Genomic DNA, 14,109 nt, shown 5'->3' with positions numbered 1-14,109 from the left:
AATATTATTAGCAAATCCAGAAGCAATTAATATTGGACTACCCTTCTTAACTAATGCAGCCATAACAACATTTGTAATAATGACATTAACATAATATTATCTTACCTTCAAAAAAATAAGTACTTAGTGCATAAAGAGATAAAGGATGAAATTAATGTTGAATTTCAAATCAATGTGTAAATAAAAAGACATTTTTTTAAGGACTCTTTTGCCTTACCTGACACTGATGTACATCTACTTCCAAGAATACTGCTTGTGGATACTTATTACTCATAGAACTGAATGCTGGGGCAATCCTTAAACACGGTCCACACCTGTGAGAAAGGTAAGAGATGCTCGGTAAAATAACACCAAACATTGTACTAATTTATACTCTAAAGATCTTGTCAATTAAAACACAGAATTAAAAACATTCTGATCAACCTGTCTTTAGACTTTCTCGTCTTTTCCACTGTACTATTTAGATACACTTGCATCAGTACCACACTGTCTTAATAACTACAGAATTACTTTAAGTCTTTAAGTCTAACAGTGTTGTCTTCCAGCTTTCTTCTCACTGAAAGAAATTAAAGATCTAAATAAATGGAGGAATATACTATACTTATGAATTGGAAAAGTCAACACTGTCAAGATGTCAAGTCTCCTCAATTTAATCTTTAAAGTCAATGTAAAATTCCAAGGTTTGCTTGGAAAAATTAACAAATTCAAATTCTAAAATTTATAGGGAAATAAATATCAAGGATAGCCCAAGCATTTCGGGGTTCAAAGCTGAAGAAATTACATTACTAGATATCAATAACTACCAAAAAGCTTTATAAAATTAAGAGTATAAAGGATAAACAAACTCACCAATTTTAAAAGAAAAGGGTCCAAAAACAGACCCATCCCATACACAGTAACCGAACTTCTGAAAAAGTTGACACAGCAGTACAGTGGGGAAAGGATGGTCTTTTCAATAAACAGTGCTGAGTCAATATGGATATCCACAAGGGGGGAAAAAAATGAATCTTTACCCCTAACTCACACTGTACACAAAAACCAATTCCAGATGGATTATAGATCTATATGGGAAAGGTAAAACAACAGTTTTAGGAAAAAAACACAGAGGATACTTTCAAAACCTTGGAGTAAGCAAAGATTTATTTCTTAAAACACAAAAAGCACTAAACAAAAAAGGGAAGAACTGATATGTTGGGATATACTTGATAAGCTGGAAAATATTAAGGTTAAGACCTTTTGTTCATCAAGATACCATTTAGAGGGTGAAAAGACAAACCACAGACTAGAAAAAATATCTGTAAAACATATCAAATGTAGGACTTATACCTCTAATATGTAAAAAAGCCCCTACAAATCAATAAGAAGACTGACATCCAAAAGAAAAAAGGGTACTCTCAAACTGAACAAATGAGGTTATCCAAACAGTCCATAAAGAGAAAAAGACTTCCTCGGTCACTATGGAAACCAGGGAAATGCAAATCTGGAGACGCAAGAGGGAGGAGATATGGGGATACATGTATATGTATAACAGATTCACTTTGTTATAAAGCAGAAACTAACACACCATTGTAAAGCAATTATATTCCAATAAAGATGTTAAAAAAATTTTTTTTAATTAAAAAAAAATAAAACTACTCCCACCAAAACAGCTAAAACAATAGAGAAGGAAGTACTGTCAAGAACTTGGAGCAACTGACCTGTTAGTGACAGTGCAAATTGGTATAACCACTTCAGGGGGTAAGAAAAGAAACTGGCAGTATCTGCTAATGCAAGATTTATGCCTACTTATGACCATTTCTAGGGTATATAAAACAGAAATGTCTGTATATGTTTGCCTTAGGGTTTTTGAAAAAATATTGGTAGTAGCAATATTTCTATTGGCCAAAAACTGGATACCACCTAAGTTCCTTTCAACAACAGAATAAGTAAACTAACTGTAGTTATTCACATACTGGAACACTATACAACAGTGAAAATGACTGGTGTAAAACCTCATGCCAAAATATGGATGAATCTCACAAATAACACTGAGAAGAGAAGTACACTATATGATTCCATTTATGTACAGTTCAAATACAGGCAAAACAAATCAATGGTATTATAAATCAGGACAATGGTTACTTTTGTGAGAGTTAGTGACAGGATAAGGGCATGAGAGAGATTTCAAGAGGCCAGAAATGTTCTATTTGTCCAGAAGCTGATTAAACGTGCATGTATATTCAGTTTGTGCAAACTCTCTAAACTATACATTTATAATTGTATACTGTGTATATCTCAATAAAAGTTCCAAAAAATGAGAAAAACCTTGGCTTTAGCAGATAGGAATACAAGGAAAAGCAAACTCTAAAATACAAGATGTTCAAATTCAAGCTATGATTCTCTCTCCATTCTTAACATTTTAATCAGCATTTTCACCTTTTGCCATCCTTAAGATTCATACCAAAAAGTTAAGAAAGTAACTCTTAATTTCTTACATATTAAACTTGATACTTCTGAAAGTAAATTTTTGGATCTAACAATGCTGAAATAGGCCCTGAGACTAAATTTTAAAGGAACAAACAATTACAGTCGACAAAATCTATGTTTAGTTTAGCAAAATACTTCCAGTTATTAATAAGTCTTAAACACTATGGATGGGAGTACAAATTGGTAGATCCTTTTTGAAGGGCCATTTGGTCATTATCTACCAATTTTAAATGAATGCAACCCAAGATTCAACAATCTCACTTCTAAAAGTCAATCTTATCTTAACACTTACTCAATTTCACAATAATATGTATAAGGAAGTTCAACGCAATGTTTGAAATAGTAAAAAAAAAAAAAAAAAAATCTAAATGGCAATCAATAGAAAACTATTTTTTAAAGTTATAACATATAAAATAAGTTACAAGGATATATTGTACAACACAGGGAATATAGCCAATATTTTATAATAACTATAAATGAAGTGTAACCTTTAAAAATTGTGCATCACTATACTGTACACTTGTAACTTATAATACTGTACATCAACTATACTTCAATTAAAAAAAATTATGACACACTCACAGCAAGGGATAAGGATAATTTATACAGTTTAAAAGAAAACTAAGTCTCACGATAAAATATTTTCTATGACCACGTTAAAAATATGTATTTATATATGTATTTGTATGTTATATACGTACATAAATATATATTGAAAAGTTAGGTGGGTCACACAATAAACAATTACTTCTGTAAAGTGGGACTGGAAAAGGAAGAGAGTTTAGGGGAGACTTTTAAAACTACCTACACTTCTGTATCCTTTGCTTTTATATGATAAACAGGTATTTTCATAAAATACTAAATTGCAAATAGAGAATTGAATGTTAACTGCATTTAAACAGTAGTCACGGATGAAGCACAGGTATCATGCTGTACCACAAAATATACCTGGTATACACACAGTATCAGGTTTTCTCATTCCTGAAAAACCTTTCTGCAAAAGTGTGCCCTCGAAAATAAGAAGGCTTATGGAAAAAATAAGATTGAGATAAGCCATTTAAACCCATGTAACTTTGTGAAAACATTCCTAAGAAAAATAGTAACTAGTATTCAGGAAATACCTGGACAGACAGGCAGGTGGCTCAGACCTAGAGGCTACACCTCAGAGGATATTTAAAATGTACAAAAACAATCGAGTGGAAGTGCCCGCTTACAGGTGCTGTGAGTATCCAGATGGAAGGAGAGCTCTGAGCCAACGGGGCTGCCATCCAGGTAGGGACAGGAGGAAGCCAGCGCAGCATGAGAATGACCCCCGCTGGGGACCAGGAGCTGGCTGCAGGAGCTCAGGTTTAATTTTATTCATTCTGACTTTCTTAAAAGGAACCCGAAAGGGAGCCTGCCTCTGTGGCTGAGGGCTTTTCTCCTTCCTGCTAAAGGTTCTATTTCTATTCCTGCTCTTCACTACCTAAGAAAAATAGAATATGAACCAACCTCACCTCCGCACTGTACTGACATAATCACTCTACTCATCAGTCATGTATGAGCTACCTGGAGTTAGAGAAACTCTTCTTGAAGCTAAAGAGACTGTACTAAAATAATGGCTACCTTGAAAATAAGTGCCCCCTTTCAAAATATAACCTTATCTAGATCCTTTGTTTAATTTTAGTTAGCCATCATAGGTTGGAACTTTAGTCAAAAATCAAAATAAATCATAGCACACAGAAGCATAGATATATACAGCAGCATACTTTCACATTATAATCACTCAAATGAACTGATTTGTTATTTGAAGTAAGGTGTTTTCCTCGCTTACCCCTAGCATTTAAAAGTAAACTTAAATTTCCATTTTTAGCTGAGCTCATGAACAAATCATTTGATTTCTCTGTATAAAATGAGAAGAGACTAGATTCTTTAAGGACCTTTCCTATCTCTAATATATTTTTCTCCAAGTATGCCTAAATTTCAGGATTATACTTTTTTCTCTTGCACAGCCCTTGATTTGCAGTCTTTAGATAGTACATAACCTCAGGACCTTTGAACTTGTTGTAAAAAAGACGAGACCATCTAGTCCAGAGGTTTAAATAAGAAAGAAAGAAAGAAAGAAAAAAAAGAGTTCTTTTTCCACCTCTGAACTTCTTTTTGATGGAAAGCTGATGTTAGATCCAATATGTAAGAAAGATTCTGACTTATGCTTTTTGAGAAAAACCTCAGCAGACAACCCTCTAGCTTTCTGCAAAACGTAAAGAACCAAACCCACAAAACTGAAACTTTAAAACTGACCTAACCTAACACAATTATTCAATAAATGAGAAGTGAAGACCAGAAAAGTTGAACGACTTGATCAAGGTCAGACATTCTAGTTAATGGCAGGACCACAACTAGAACAGTTAAATCCTAAAGCCAATCCAAGATCAGCTTTCTTTGAAAGCACCACGTTAGGTTCTTAGTAAGATTTGTGTTTACAGTTTTTCACAGTCTGCTGAATTAGATATTATTTATTGATAAAACCTAAATACATAAAGGCTTTATATCAAACTAAAGATGTTAAAAAACCTAGCTGGGACAGAGAAAATGCAAGGAAATTGTTAATAGGCATGTCATTTTCAGTTATGAAATCTATTTTTGACTTTTTAAGTTGTAGAAAAGTCACTACAAAAATTCTTCATTCCTGTCTTCTGATACAAGCTGGTACCACACAGCTACCATGGAAATATTCTGTAAAAATTACTTTTAAGAAAAACTCTGCAGGATAAACAACAAGGTACTACTGTATAGCACAGGGAACCATATTCAATACCCTGTGATAAACCATAATGGAAAAGAATATGAAAAAGAATGTATATTTATGTATAACTGAATCACTTTGCTGTAGAGTGGAAATTAACACAACATTGTAAATCAACTATACTTCAATAAAATAAATTAAAACAAAAAAAATGTGTGTTTACTGTCATAATATAAATAGATTTTATTTCAAGAACTTGCTATTCTTTCCTACTTGCTAAAGTAGTCAGTGCTCCACCTTGAGCAGTAACATGTGTAAACACATTCAGCCGGTGTGGGTGTGGAAAATGTATGTGCTTTCTGAAGACGTATTTTAAAAGTTTATTTTTCTGCGGGGCGTAACTTTAAAACAGGTTATTTCTAGATGTATTACATTTACTAATGGACAGGCATAACCATAACTGGTCCTATTAGTAACACAAAACAGCTAACGTTCATTAAGCATTTATTATATGTTAGGTAACTTATAAAACCTTTAAATTCATTTAAGCTTTACCATTCCTCGTTTCAAAGACAAGAACAATGAAGTGCAGTGCTGAAATTTGATCACAAAACCCAACTCTTAACTGCTATTTCAAAACCCCCAAAACAGTGGCCTACACTGTGCTTTTGTTTTTTGGTTGTTATTTCTAAATTAACTGCCAATATTAAAACTATTTATATGCTCTTGAAAGGAATCCAGACAGATTACATACTATATGATACCATTTTTATAAAGTTCAAATACAGACGAAATTAGTCCACAGTGTTAAAATTCGCGAGTGATGAGAAGGAGGCTGCAGGAGGTTGCCGGGGGCGGGGATGTGACTGCTACGCTGCTATTCCTGACCTGTGTATTGGTTAAACAGGTGTGACCACCGCGAAAATTTATCAGACTCTACACTTAAATGATTTGTATACATTTTTGCATGCCTGCTATACTTTTTTAAATAAAAATGTTTTTTAAAATTCTCTACATGTTCTCTAGGGCCTCACCACTCCCTAGTTATCTTACAGCCACCTACCTCACTCCCTAATGTTATCTGCCCAGTCCTTACGAATTGTTGGGCCTCCTAACTCTGTATTATGGTAAAGTACCTTCAGTCCACAGCAATTTTACAATATATAATTAATACTATTATACAATGTATTATTGGGACAAACTATCATAATCATTAGATCTCACCATCCTCACATACGCTGACATTCTAACTGGATGGTAACAATAACACCTAACCAACTACAAAGTAAGACCTGCTTTAAGAAAACTGAGAGAACCTACTGTATAGCACAAGGAACTCTACTCAATGCTCTGTGGTGACCTAAATGGGAAGGAAATCCAAAAAAAGAGGGGATATATGTATACCTATAGCTGATTCACTTTGCTGTACAGTAGAAACTAACACAACATTGTAAAGCAACTATACTCCAATTAAAATTTAAAAAAAAACAAAACTGAATATATGGTAAACATATCTACAAAAGTGGTACACTCATGAATGCAAGATAAAAATCACTCACTGCTGAGTTTCACAGGAAAGAAAATGCATATCCTTTTAAATTTGGCGTTTACCCATCAGTGATAACAAAACTAGCACTGTTTACGACCACTTAAGTGTATCCGGGTATATTTAAGAAGTAACAGTTTGGAGATACCAGTTACAAAAATATGTTACCACAGTATATAATGCACAAATATAATTTCATTCTCTAAACGATATGGTTAGGCTACATGTTATTATTCTCACTTTACAGGTAGGGAAATGAATATCAGAGTGTGAACTGAACTGACTTCCATCAAAGGATTTTGCAGGAAGAGCTTATTCAAGGCAACATTTACGGAAAAATGTCAGGCTCCATGCAATACAGAGGTGAACTTGCATGTCCCTTCTGCTTAGGCTGGGAAGAACAGGGCAGCACTTCACAACCCAGAGAGTACATTCAACACTGGGACCTTAAACAAGTCATTTAATCTCCTTCTGACTCAACTTCCTCATTTGTAAAATGGAGATAATTTTAAACATTATTTTGAGGACTGCAGAAGTCAGTAAGTGCTCCAATAAGTCCCTCACACAGACCAAATTTGATGTAAGTGACAACTGTTTTAATTGCTTAAAAAAATACTGGAGAACGGTGCCATTCAATGGGTGAAAGAGTTTTTTCAACAAGCGCTGTTGGGAAAACTGGATATCCACGTGCAAGAAAATGAAGTCGGACCCTACTTAACACTATATAAAAATTAACTCAAAATAGATCAAAGACCTAACTTAAGAGTAAAAACTATAAAATTCTCTGATGAAAACAGAGGGAGGAATCTCCATGACATCGGATTTGTCAATATTTCTGGGCTATGACACCAAAAGCACAAGAAACAACAAAAGAAAAAACCATAGATAAATTGGACTTCAGCAAAATTTTTAAACTTTTGTGCATCAAAGGACACCATCAAGAAACTGAAAAGGCAACCAATGGGAGAAAATATTTGCAAATGATATATTAGAAAAAGGATTAAGACCCAAAATATATAAAGAACTCCTACAACTCCACAACAAAAAAACAAACAATCCAATTCAACGTGGGCAAAGGACTTGAACAGACATTTCTCCAAAGACAAATGGCCAACAAGCACAAGAAAAGATGCTCAAAATTACTAGTCATCAAGGAAATGCAAATCAAAACCACCAGATACCACTTCACACTCATCTAGGATGGCCACTAAAATATAAAAGAAGTTGGTATGTACAGAAATGGGAACTCTCCTGCATTGCTGGTGGAAAGGCAAACTTGTGCAGCCACCGTGGGCAAATAGTTTGCTGGTTTCTCCAAAAGTTATACACAAAATTACCATATAATCTAGCAATTCCACTCACAGACATATACCCAAAAGAACTGAAAGCAGGGACTCACAGAGATCCTTGCACACCAATGTTCAGAGCAGTATTATTTACAATAGTCAAAAGATGGAAACAAGCCAAATGTCCATCAACAATATGCGGCATATACACACAACAGAATATTGTATGTATATATACATATACATATGTGTACGTACATATACAACAGGATATTACTCAGTTTTAAAAAGGAAGGAAAATCTGACACATGCTAGAACATGGATGAACCTTAAAAACATTATGCTAAAATAAGCCATAAACAAAAGGACAAATATTATATAATTCCACTTAAATGAGTTATCAAGAATAGGCAAATTCATGGAGACAGAAACTAGAAGAGAGGTTACCAGGGGCTGGGGGCAGTGGAGAGAAGGTATGGGAATTACTGTTTAATGGGTGCACAGTTTCTGTATGAGATAATGAAAAGATTCTAGGATATGGATGGGGTAATGACAGTACAACATTGTGAATGTACTAGAACTTCCCCGGCGGTCCAGCGGTTAAGACTCCGTGCTTCCAATGCAAGGGGCACGGGTTCGATCCCTGGTTGGGGAACTAAGATCCCACATGCCATGCAGCGCGGCCAAAAAGATTAAAAAATATATGTGTGTGTGTGTGTGTGTGTGTGTGTGTGTGTGTGTGTGTAGTGATTGTACTTAATGCCACTGAACTGTATATTTTAAAATGGCAAATTTATGTTACATGTATTTCACTACAATTAAAAAAACAACTGAAATACTGGAGAGCCACTGAAGATTCTTAAACAGAAGAATGACAATCTGTATAGTGTTTTAGTAAAAATAATAGGATGGACAAAGCACGGCAGGTGAGAATAAGGAATAAGGCTTCAAGTAGAGATGGAAAGGAAATGGAGAAACAGGTGCTTGAGAAAACTATGTTCTTGGCCTAAAGTGGGATGACAGTAACTTTTCTCACTTCATATAAATCATGTATTACTCTTCATCTCTCCCCGTGCTATGGTTAAGGGGAAAAGAGAGCATATCATTGAGGCACAAAAGTATAAATGCTCCCACTAACTAAAATTAGAAAAGTGAACTAAAAATGAGGTTCGTTTTTAAAATCATCTCTTCCTTTTTCCAACTTCCACCTAGAACTTAACAAATGTATATAGGTATTCCCTCATATTAAGAATAGTCATTATAAAATCAACAAAACTAGGAAGACAAACCTTAAAATCTAATGTACCCTCCCTTTCCAATTCTGTATGAGAGAGATTGGTCCCAAGGTAAGTCCTAACTTGTTTTCATCTCTACCTACATCCCTCCATCCCCTAAACCTAATCTAATCCTAATGCCACCATCTATATATTCAACATTTATCGAATCACGTTCGATAGGTTTGAATCACTTTTTGCTCTAAGACTCAAAACACTGCCTTATGTCTATACAGTTACCTGGACAACAAAATGTGTTGCATAAACAGCGATATCTGTAGTAGACTTCTCCAAGTTAGTGTAAGTGTAAATAACACCAGGGGGTCAAGGTACATCAAGAGGAGAGTTCTAATCCTTCTCACTGGACACTGACATACACAAGGGGAGGTCAGCTAATACACAAGCTCGCTGAAGTCTTGGTTCTGAATGTCTATTTCCAACACGTCACTCTCATACAGGGACACACTGCACACCCAACATGGAAGATCCGCCAGCTCTGCGACCTATGAATTATGTTGAGATTTACCAAAGCCAGATAACATCTTTCAAGTGCCCTGTCCTCTTAAATCACCAAGTCAAAAATAGAGTCTACTTGGTCAAAGCCAGATATCTGGACACCTGTCTACCTGTACTGTATATATATATACCTACTATAATTTCCGTAATCAGATGCAACTGCTTACACAAGGTGGCCTAACTTACAAACTTACAAATCAAAGAAGTAACAGAAACATTAAGAAAATTAAAAAGCATCCTGACCCAACATTAACTTAATTTAAAATGCATTAGCTTTAGGTCTAAGCACTCCGCGGATTAGTTGGGTAGCTGAATCTTCCTACAGTTTTCCACATATGCAGGTGGTAAAGAGAATCAAACAGTTTAGTAAATTAAATTTTGCAAGTTTCTAAGATGCAAGTGACAGCTGCATCCCGGGAAAGAAGGGGACAGGCGCAAGCAGGGGCGTTTGTGGGAGACTTCCACAGACAAGAATGGAAAGAGCCGGGTCACCCCCAAGAGCAGAGCCCTTCCGAGGACTCAGAAACAGCGGGCGGGGATCTCGCGAGCTGGGGAATGCGGTCGGCCAGGCCTCCGAGTCCGCCAGAGACGCCCCGGTGCATAAACGGGGGTTCACACCCAGGAACTGAGGCCTAACCGGGCAGCGGCCTTGGGCTGCAGCCAGAGCCGGACATTCCGGAGCAGAACACGACCACAAGGCAGGCGGGATCGGGAAACAGAGAAAGAAAAGCACACACAGCAGGGACTCACTGGGCTAGGGCCCGGACTCACCCTCGCATGGTGAACTTGACCACGGCGAGTCTGGAGCCCGCGCCGCTCAGCTCCGGCTGGAAATCCGGGTCACTCCCGACCGGCTTCACACCCACCATTCTCAGAAGTCCGGCAGGGCGGCCGCGAAGCCACCGGCTTCAAAGCTGAAGAAGACGCGGGAGAGGAAGGAGGGAGGCCCAGGAAGGCGGAGGCCTGGACAGAGGAGGTAGCGACCGCGGCGTCTTCTCCCAGGGCTCTCAATGCCGAGTCACGCCAGGGAGCGGAGCGGCCGTGGGGGCGGGGATGGGAGCGGGGGTAAAAGGGAGAGGCGAGGAAAGGGAAGGCGTGCGGCACCCGGCAGCCACCGCGCGGCAGGGCCGCCGGCGCTTGCGCACCTTGACGTCATTTCCGCGCCGTCCGTTTGCTCCCACTGTCCAATCCTAAAGCGCAACCTGTGGCCCCACCCTCGACTGAGGGGCCCTTCATTGGCTGGAGCGGCGCAGGCGCAGAAGAGGAGCGGTCACAGGCACAGGCGCAGGCGCAGATTGCACTTAAGTGCGTGTACTCCTCCGCGGTTCAGAGATAGGAGGTTTACCGAGGAGTTTTCCTGTGAGAAAGTGAGAAAACTGTTTTTTCTCCGGGGTTCTTGGCTGCTGCCTAAGGTCTTAAGTTCCCTCCTGGAAAAACTTTGAGTATAGTCCTGTCTCATATTCGGGACAAGTCGCAACACTAGACAAAGTAGACTTTAGGAACATTTATTTAGGTATCTCATTACACTTGGGCGCTCTCTGGGTAGTCATGCGGAAAATGCTAATATTATTCACCCTTCACTTGTGCCTAAAAACATGAAAGCACCGTCTCTCCTTTAGGAACTCACAGTCTGGTGATAGACGCAAACAGTAGTTACAGTAACAAAGACGTTTGCAAAGGAAACGGTGGAGACAAATGACATAGGATGGGGCAGGATAAATTTGCTAGGAGATGTGACCCCTGAATCGAATCTTGATAAGGAAGAAACAAGGGCATAGCCAGATGGTAAGAGATGATAGGGTACTCCAGGCGGAGAAAGCAGCAATGCAAATGCATGGGTTGAGAGGGATGGGGATGATGATGATAATAATAATAATAGTTAAATTATGTGCCAGGCAAGATCCAAGCTCTTTATGTGTATTAGCTCATTTAATCCTCACAACAGCCCTAATTTTCCAAAGTTCACACACCTAATGCAAAGTCAAGCCGGTGTTCAAGTTAAGGCAGTCTAACACGAGCGTGTTCATTTAAATATTAGGCTAGGAGACAAATCAAATGATTTACCTTTGCTTTTAGCTGGGGGGATGAAATTGAAGAGGAAGGTGAAGGTCAGATGATAACTAGAAAAGGAATTTGTATTTTAACATGAAGACAATGGAGTGATCACTGCAGGACAATTTTGTGGTTACAAGTGTCTTTATTTTTTTATTTTTATTTTTTAAGAGGAATTTTCCCATTCACTTTTTTTTTTTTTTTTTTTTTTTATGGCTGTGCTGGGTCTTCGTTTCTGTGCGAGGGCTTTCTCCAGTTGCGGCAAGTGGGGTCCACTCTTCATCGCGATGCGCGGGCCTTTCACTATCACGGCTTCTCTTGTTGCGGAGCACAGGCTCCAGACGCGCAGGCTCAGTAATTGTGGCTCACGGGCCTAGTTGCTCTGTGGCATGTGGGATCTTCCCAGACCAGGGCTCGAACCCGTGTCCCCTGCATTGGCAGGCAGATTCTCAACCACTGCGCCACCAGGGAAGCCCACAAGTGTCTTTTGAAAGAGCCCGGGAGGTAGCAGTGAGGACAAAAAGCAGTGAAACTCCACTTTAGGAGTTTACTGTGGTAATCCAGGAACTGACTTACAGGAGCAGCTGCAGTCAAATGATATACTTGAGAAACAATTAGAAGATCAAAACCACAGGGTTGAGTGAGCAGTCAGACCAATTTGATGAGATGACAAAGGAAGGACTTTAGGATAATGCAAATATTTCAATCTTCTGGCTCTTTTTACTGATTTGAGATGCCAGAAGGACATCCAGGTGAGGTGTACGTTAGGTAGTAGGAAGGATGAGTCTGAAACTAAAGAAAGGAGTAGGCTAAAGCTGCAGAGTTGAGAGTCATCAGTTTGGGTGGTAATTGAAGCCCAAGAAATGTGAAAAGAGAAGCTTAAGTGTGCTGCAGAAACATAATTATTCCTAACTGAACACAGCCAGAACCTTAGTAACTCTGTTCCTTTCTCATGTGATACCAGAACAGTGTAATGGCTTTAGACTCAAAGAGACAAAATGTTCAATAATAAATCTCTGCTACTTATTATTTTGTGGCCGTGGACAAGCCACTAACCTCTCTGAACTTCACTTTCTTGTCCATGAGAATTGGATTAATAATACCTACTTTCTAGGATTGTGAAGGTTAAAAGTAATAGTAGATGAGGTACGTAAAGAACTAGACTATAAGGTGCTCAATAAAAGATATTTATAAATAATGGTGTGTTAGGGCTGCCATAACAAAATGCCACAGACAGGGTGACTTAACAGAAATTTGTTTTGCAGCTCTGAAGACTGGAAATCCAAGATCAAGGTGTCAGCAGGGTTGGTTTCTCCTAAGGCCTCTCTTCTTGGCCTGTAGATAAGCACCTTCTCGCTGTGTCCTCATGCACACACACAAGCATGTACACTCCTGGTGTCCCTCTTCTTATAAGGACACCAGGTCTATTGGATTGGGGCCCACCCTCATGACCTCATTGAACCTTATTACCTCCTTAAAGGTCTTGTCTCCAAATATGGTCACCTTGGAGATTAGGGTTTCAACCTGGGTTTGGAGGCACACAATTCAGTACATAACACATGGATTATTATCATTCCCAAGGGTCCCCTTGGTTTTGTCCAAGACGCAAAGAGAAAGACTCTTAACTAAGGCAGTTATGGTAAATATTAAGTGGGGGAGGGGTTTTATGAAAGCAAGACCTTAGAAATCTACAGATTCCTGAGAGGTAAGATAAAAATAGGGACTGTAAAAGTTAGATCTGATAGACGCATTTCTCTGTTTATTTTCCGTCTGTTTCTCCACATCCACTCTCAACCATTCTTCACCCTGCTCTTAGCTCCAGAAAGCTGACCTACAAGAACTGGCTCAATAGGATTCCTTGTTGGAGCTTCTTGCTGAAGCTTAAAGGATAAGAGTGAGACCCAGTTATTAGTTCTCACAGCTCCCATCCTGCTGTGTTGCCACAGGTTAATTGTTTCTTTACCAAAGACCATAGCTCCTGTCAGGAGGCTCTTCATACCATTGCCCTTTTTGAGTAGTTCCAGTAACCACTGTCTTTCCTGGTCCCTTCAAGGCTGGGAGTAAGAATCACTCCTGCCTGTTAGTAGAACTCCTAGCCTACTGAGGCTGTCCTTGGAGAAACACACTGCTGTAAGAGATCCTCACACAATCCAGAGATGCAGGCCATCAACTGTGACAGTTGTCCCTATTCTACTGATGACAAGACTGACTTTCAGAGAAGTATGTAACTATTCCACTATACAA

At 38.5% G+C, this 14,109-nt stretch overlaps 1 protein-coding gene across 5 annotated transcripts in view; it reads right to left on the bottom strand.

Annotated features, from left to right (window-relative positions):
- Positions 1–10,947, bottom strand: part of TXNL1 (thioredoxin like 1) — a 33,975-nt gene extending 23,028 nt beyond the window's left edge. For 3 of the 5 annotated variants that reach the window (XR_003624299.2, XM_007191956.3, XM_028168978.2), the window contains exons 1-2: positions 10,585–10,945; positions 218–314 (exon numbers count right to left, since the gene is read on the bottom strand). Coding sequence is in view for 4 of the 5 variants with exons in the window: in XM_007191956.3 (XP_007192018.1) it covers positions 218–314; positions 10,585–10,682 (195 nt within the window). In the remaining variant the exon portion in view is untranslated. Of the gene's footprint in view, positions 1–217; positions 315–10,584 lie in introns of all 5 variants that reach the window. The other 2 variants (XM_007191959.3, XM_007191957.3) reach the window with 2 other exon arrangements.
- Between the last annotated feature and the right edge of the window lie 3,162 nt (positions 10,948–14,109).

The sequence above is a fragment of the Balaenoptera acutorostrata genome, chromosome 13 (genome assembly GCF_949987535.1).
Source record: "Balaenoptera acutorostrata chromosome 13, mBalAcu1.1, whole genome shotgun sequence".
In the NCBI taxonomy this organism is placed as follows: domain Eukaryota; kingdom Metazoa; phylum Chordata; class Mammalia; order Artiodactyla; family Balaenopteridae; genus Balaenoptera; species Balaenoptera acutorostrata.
Note: the sequence above shows the minus strand (reverse complement) of the source record. Positions and strands in the feature narration are given on the sequence as shown.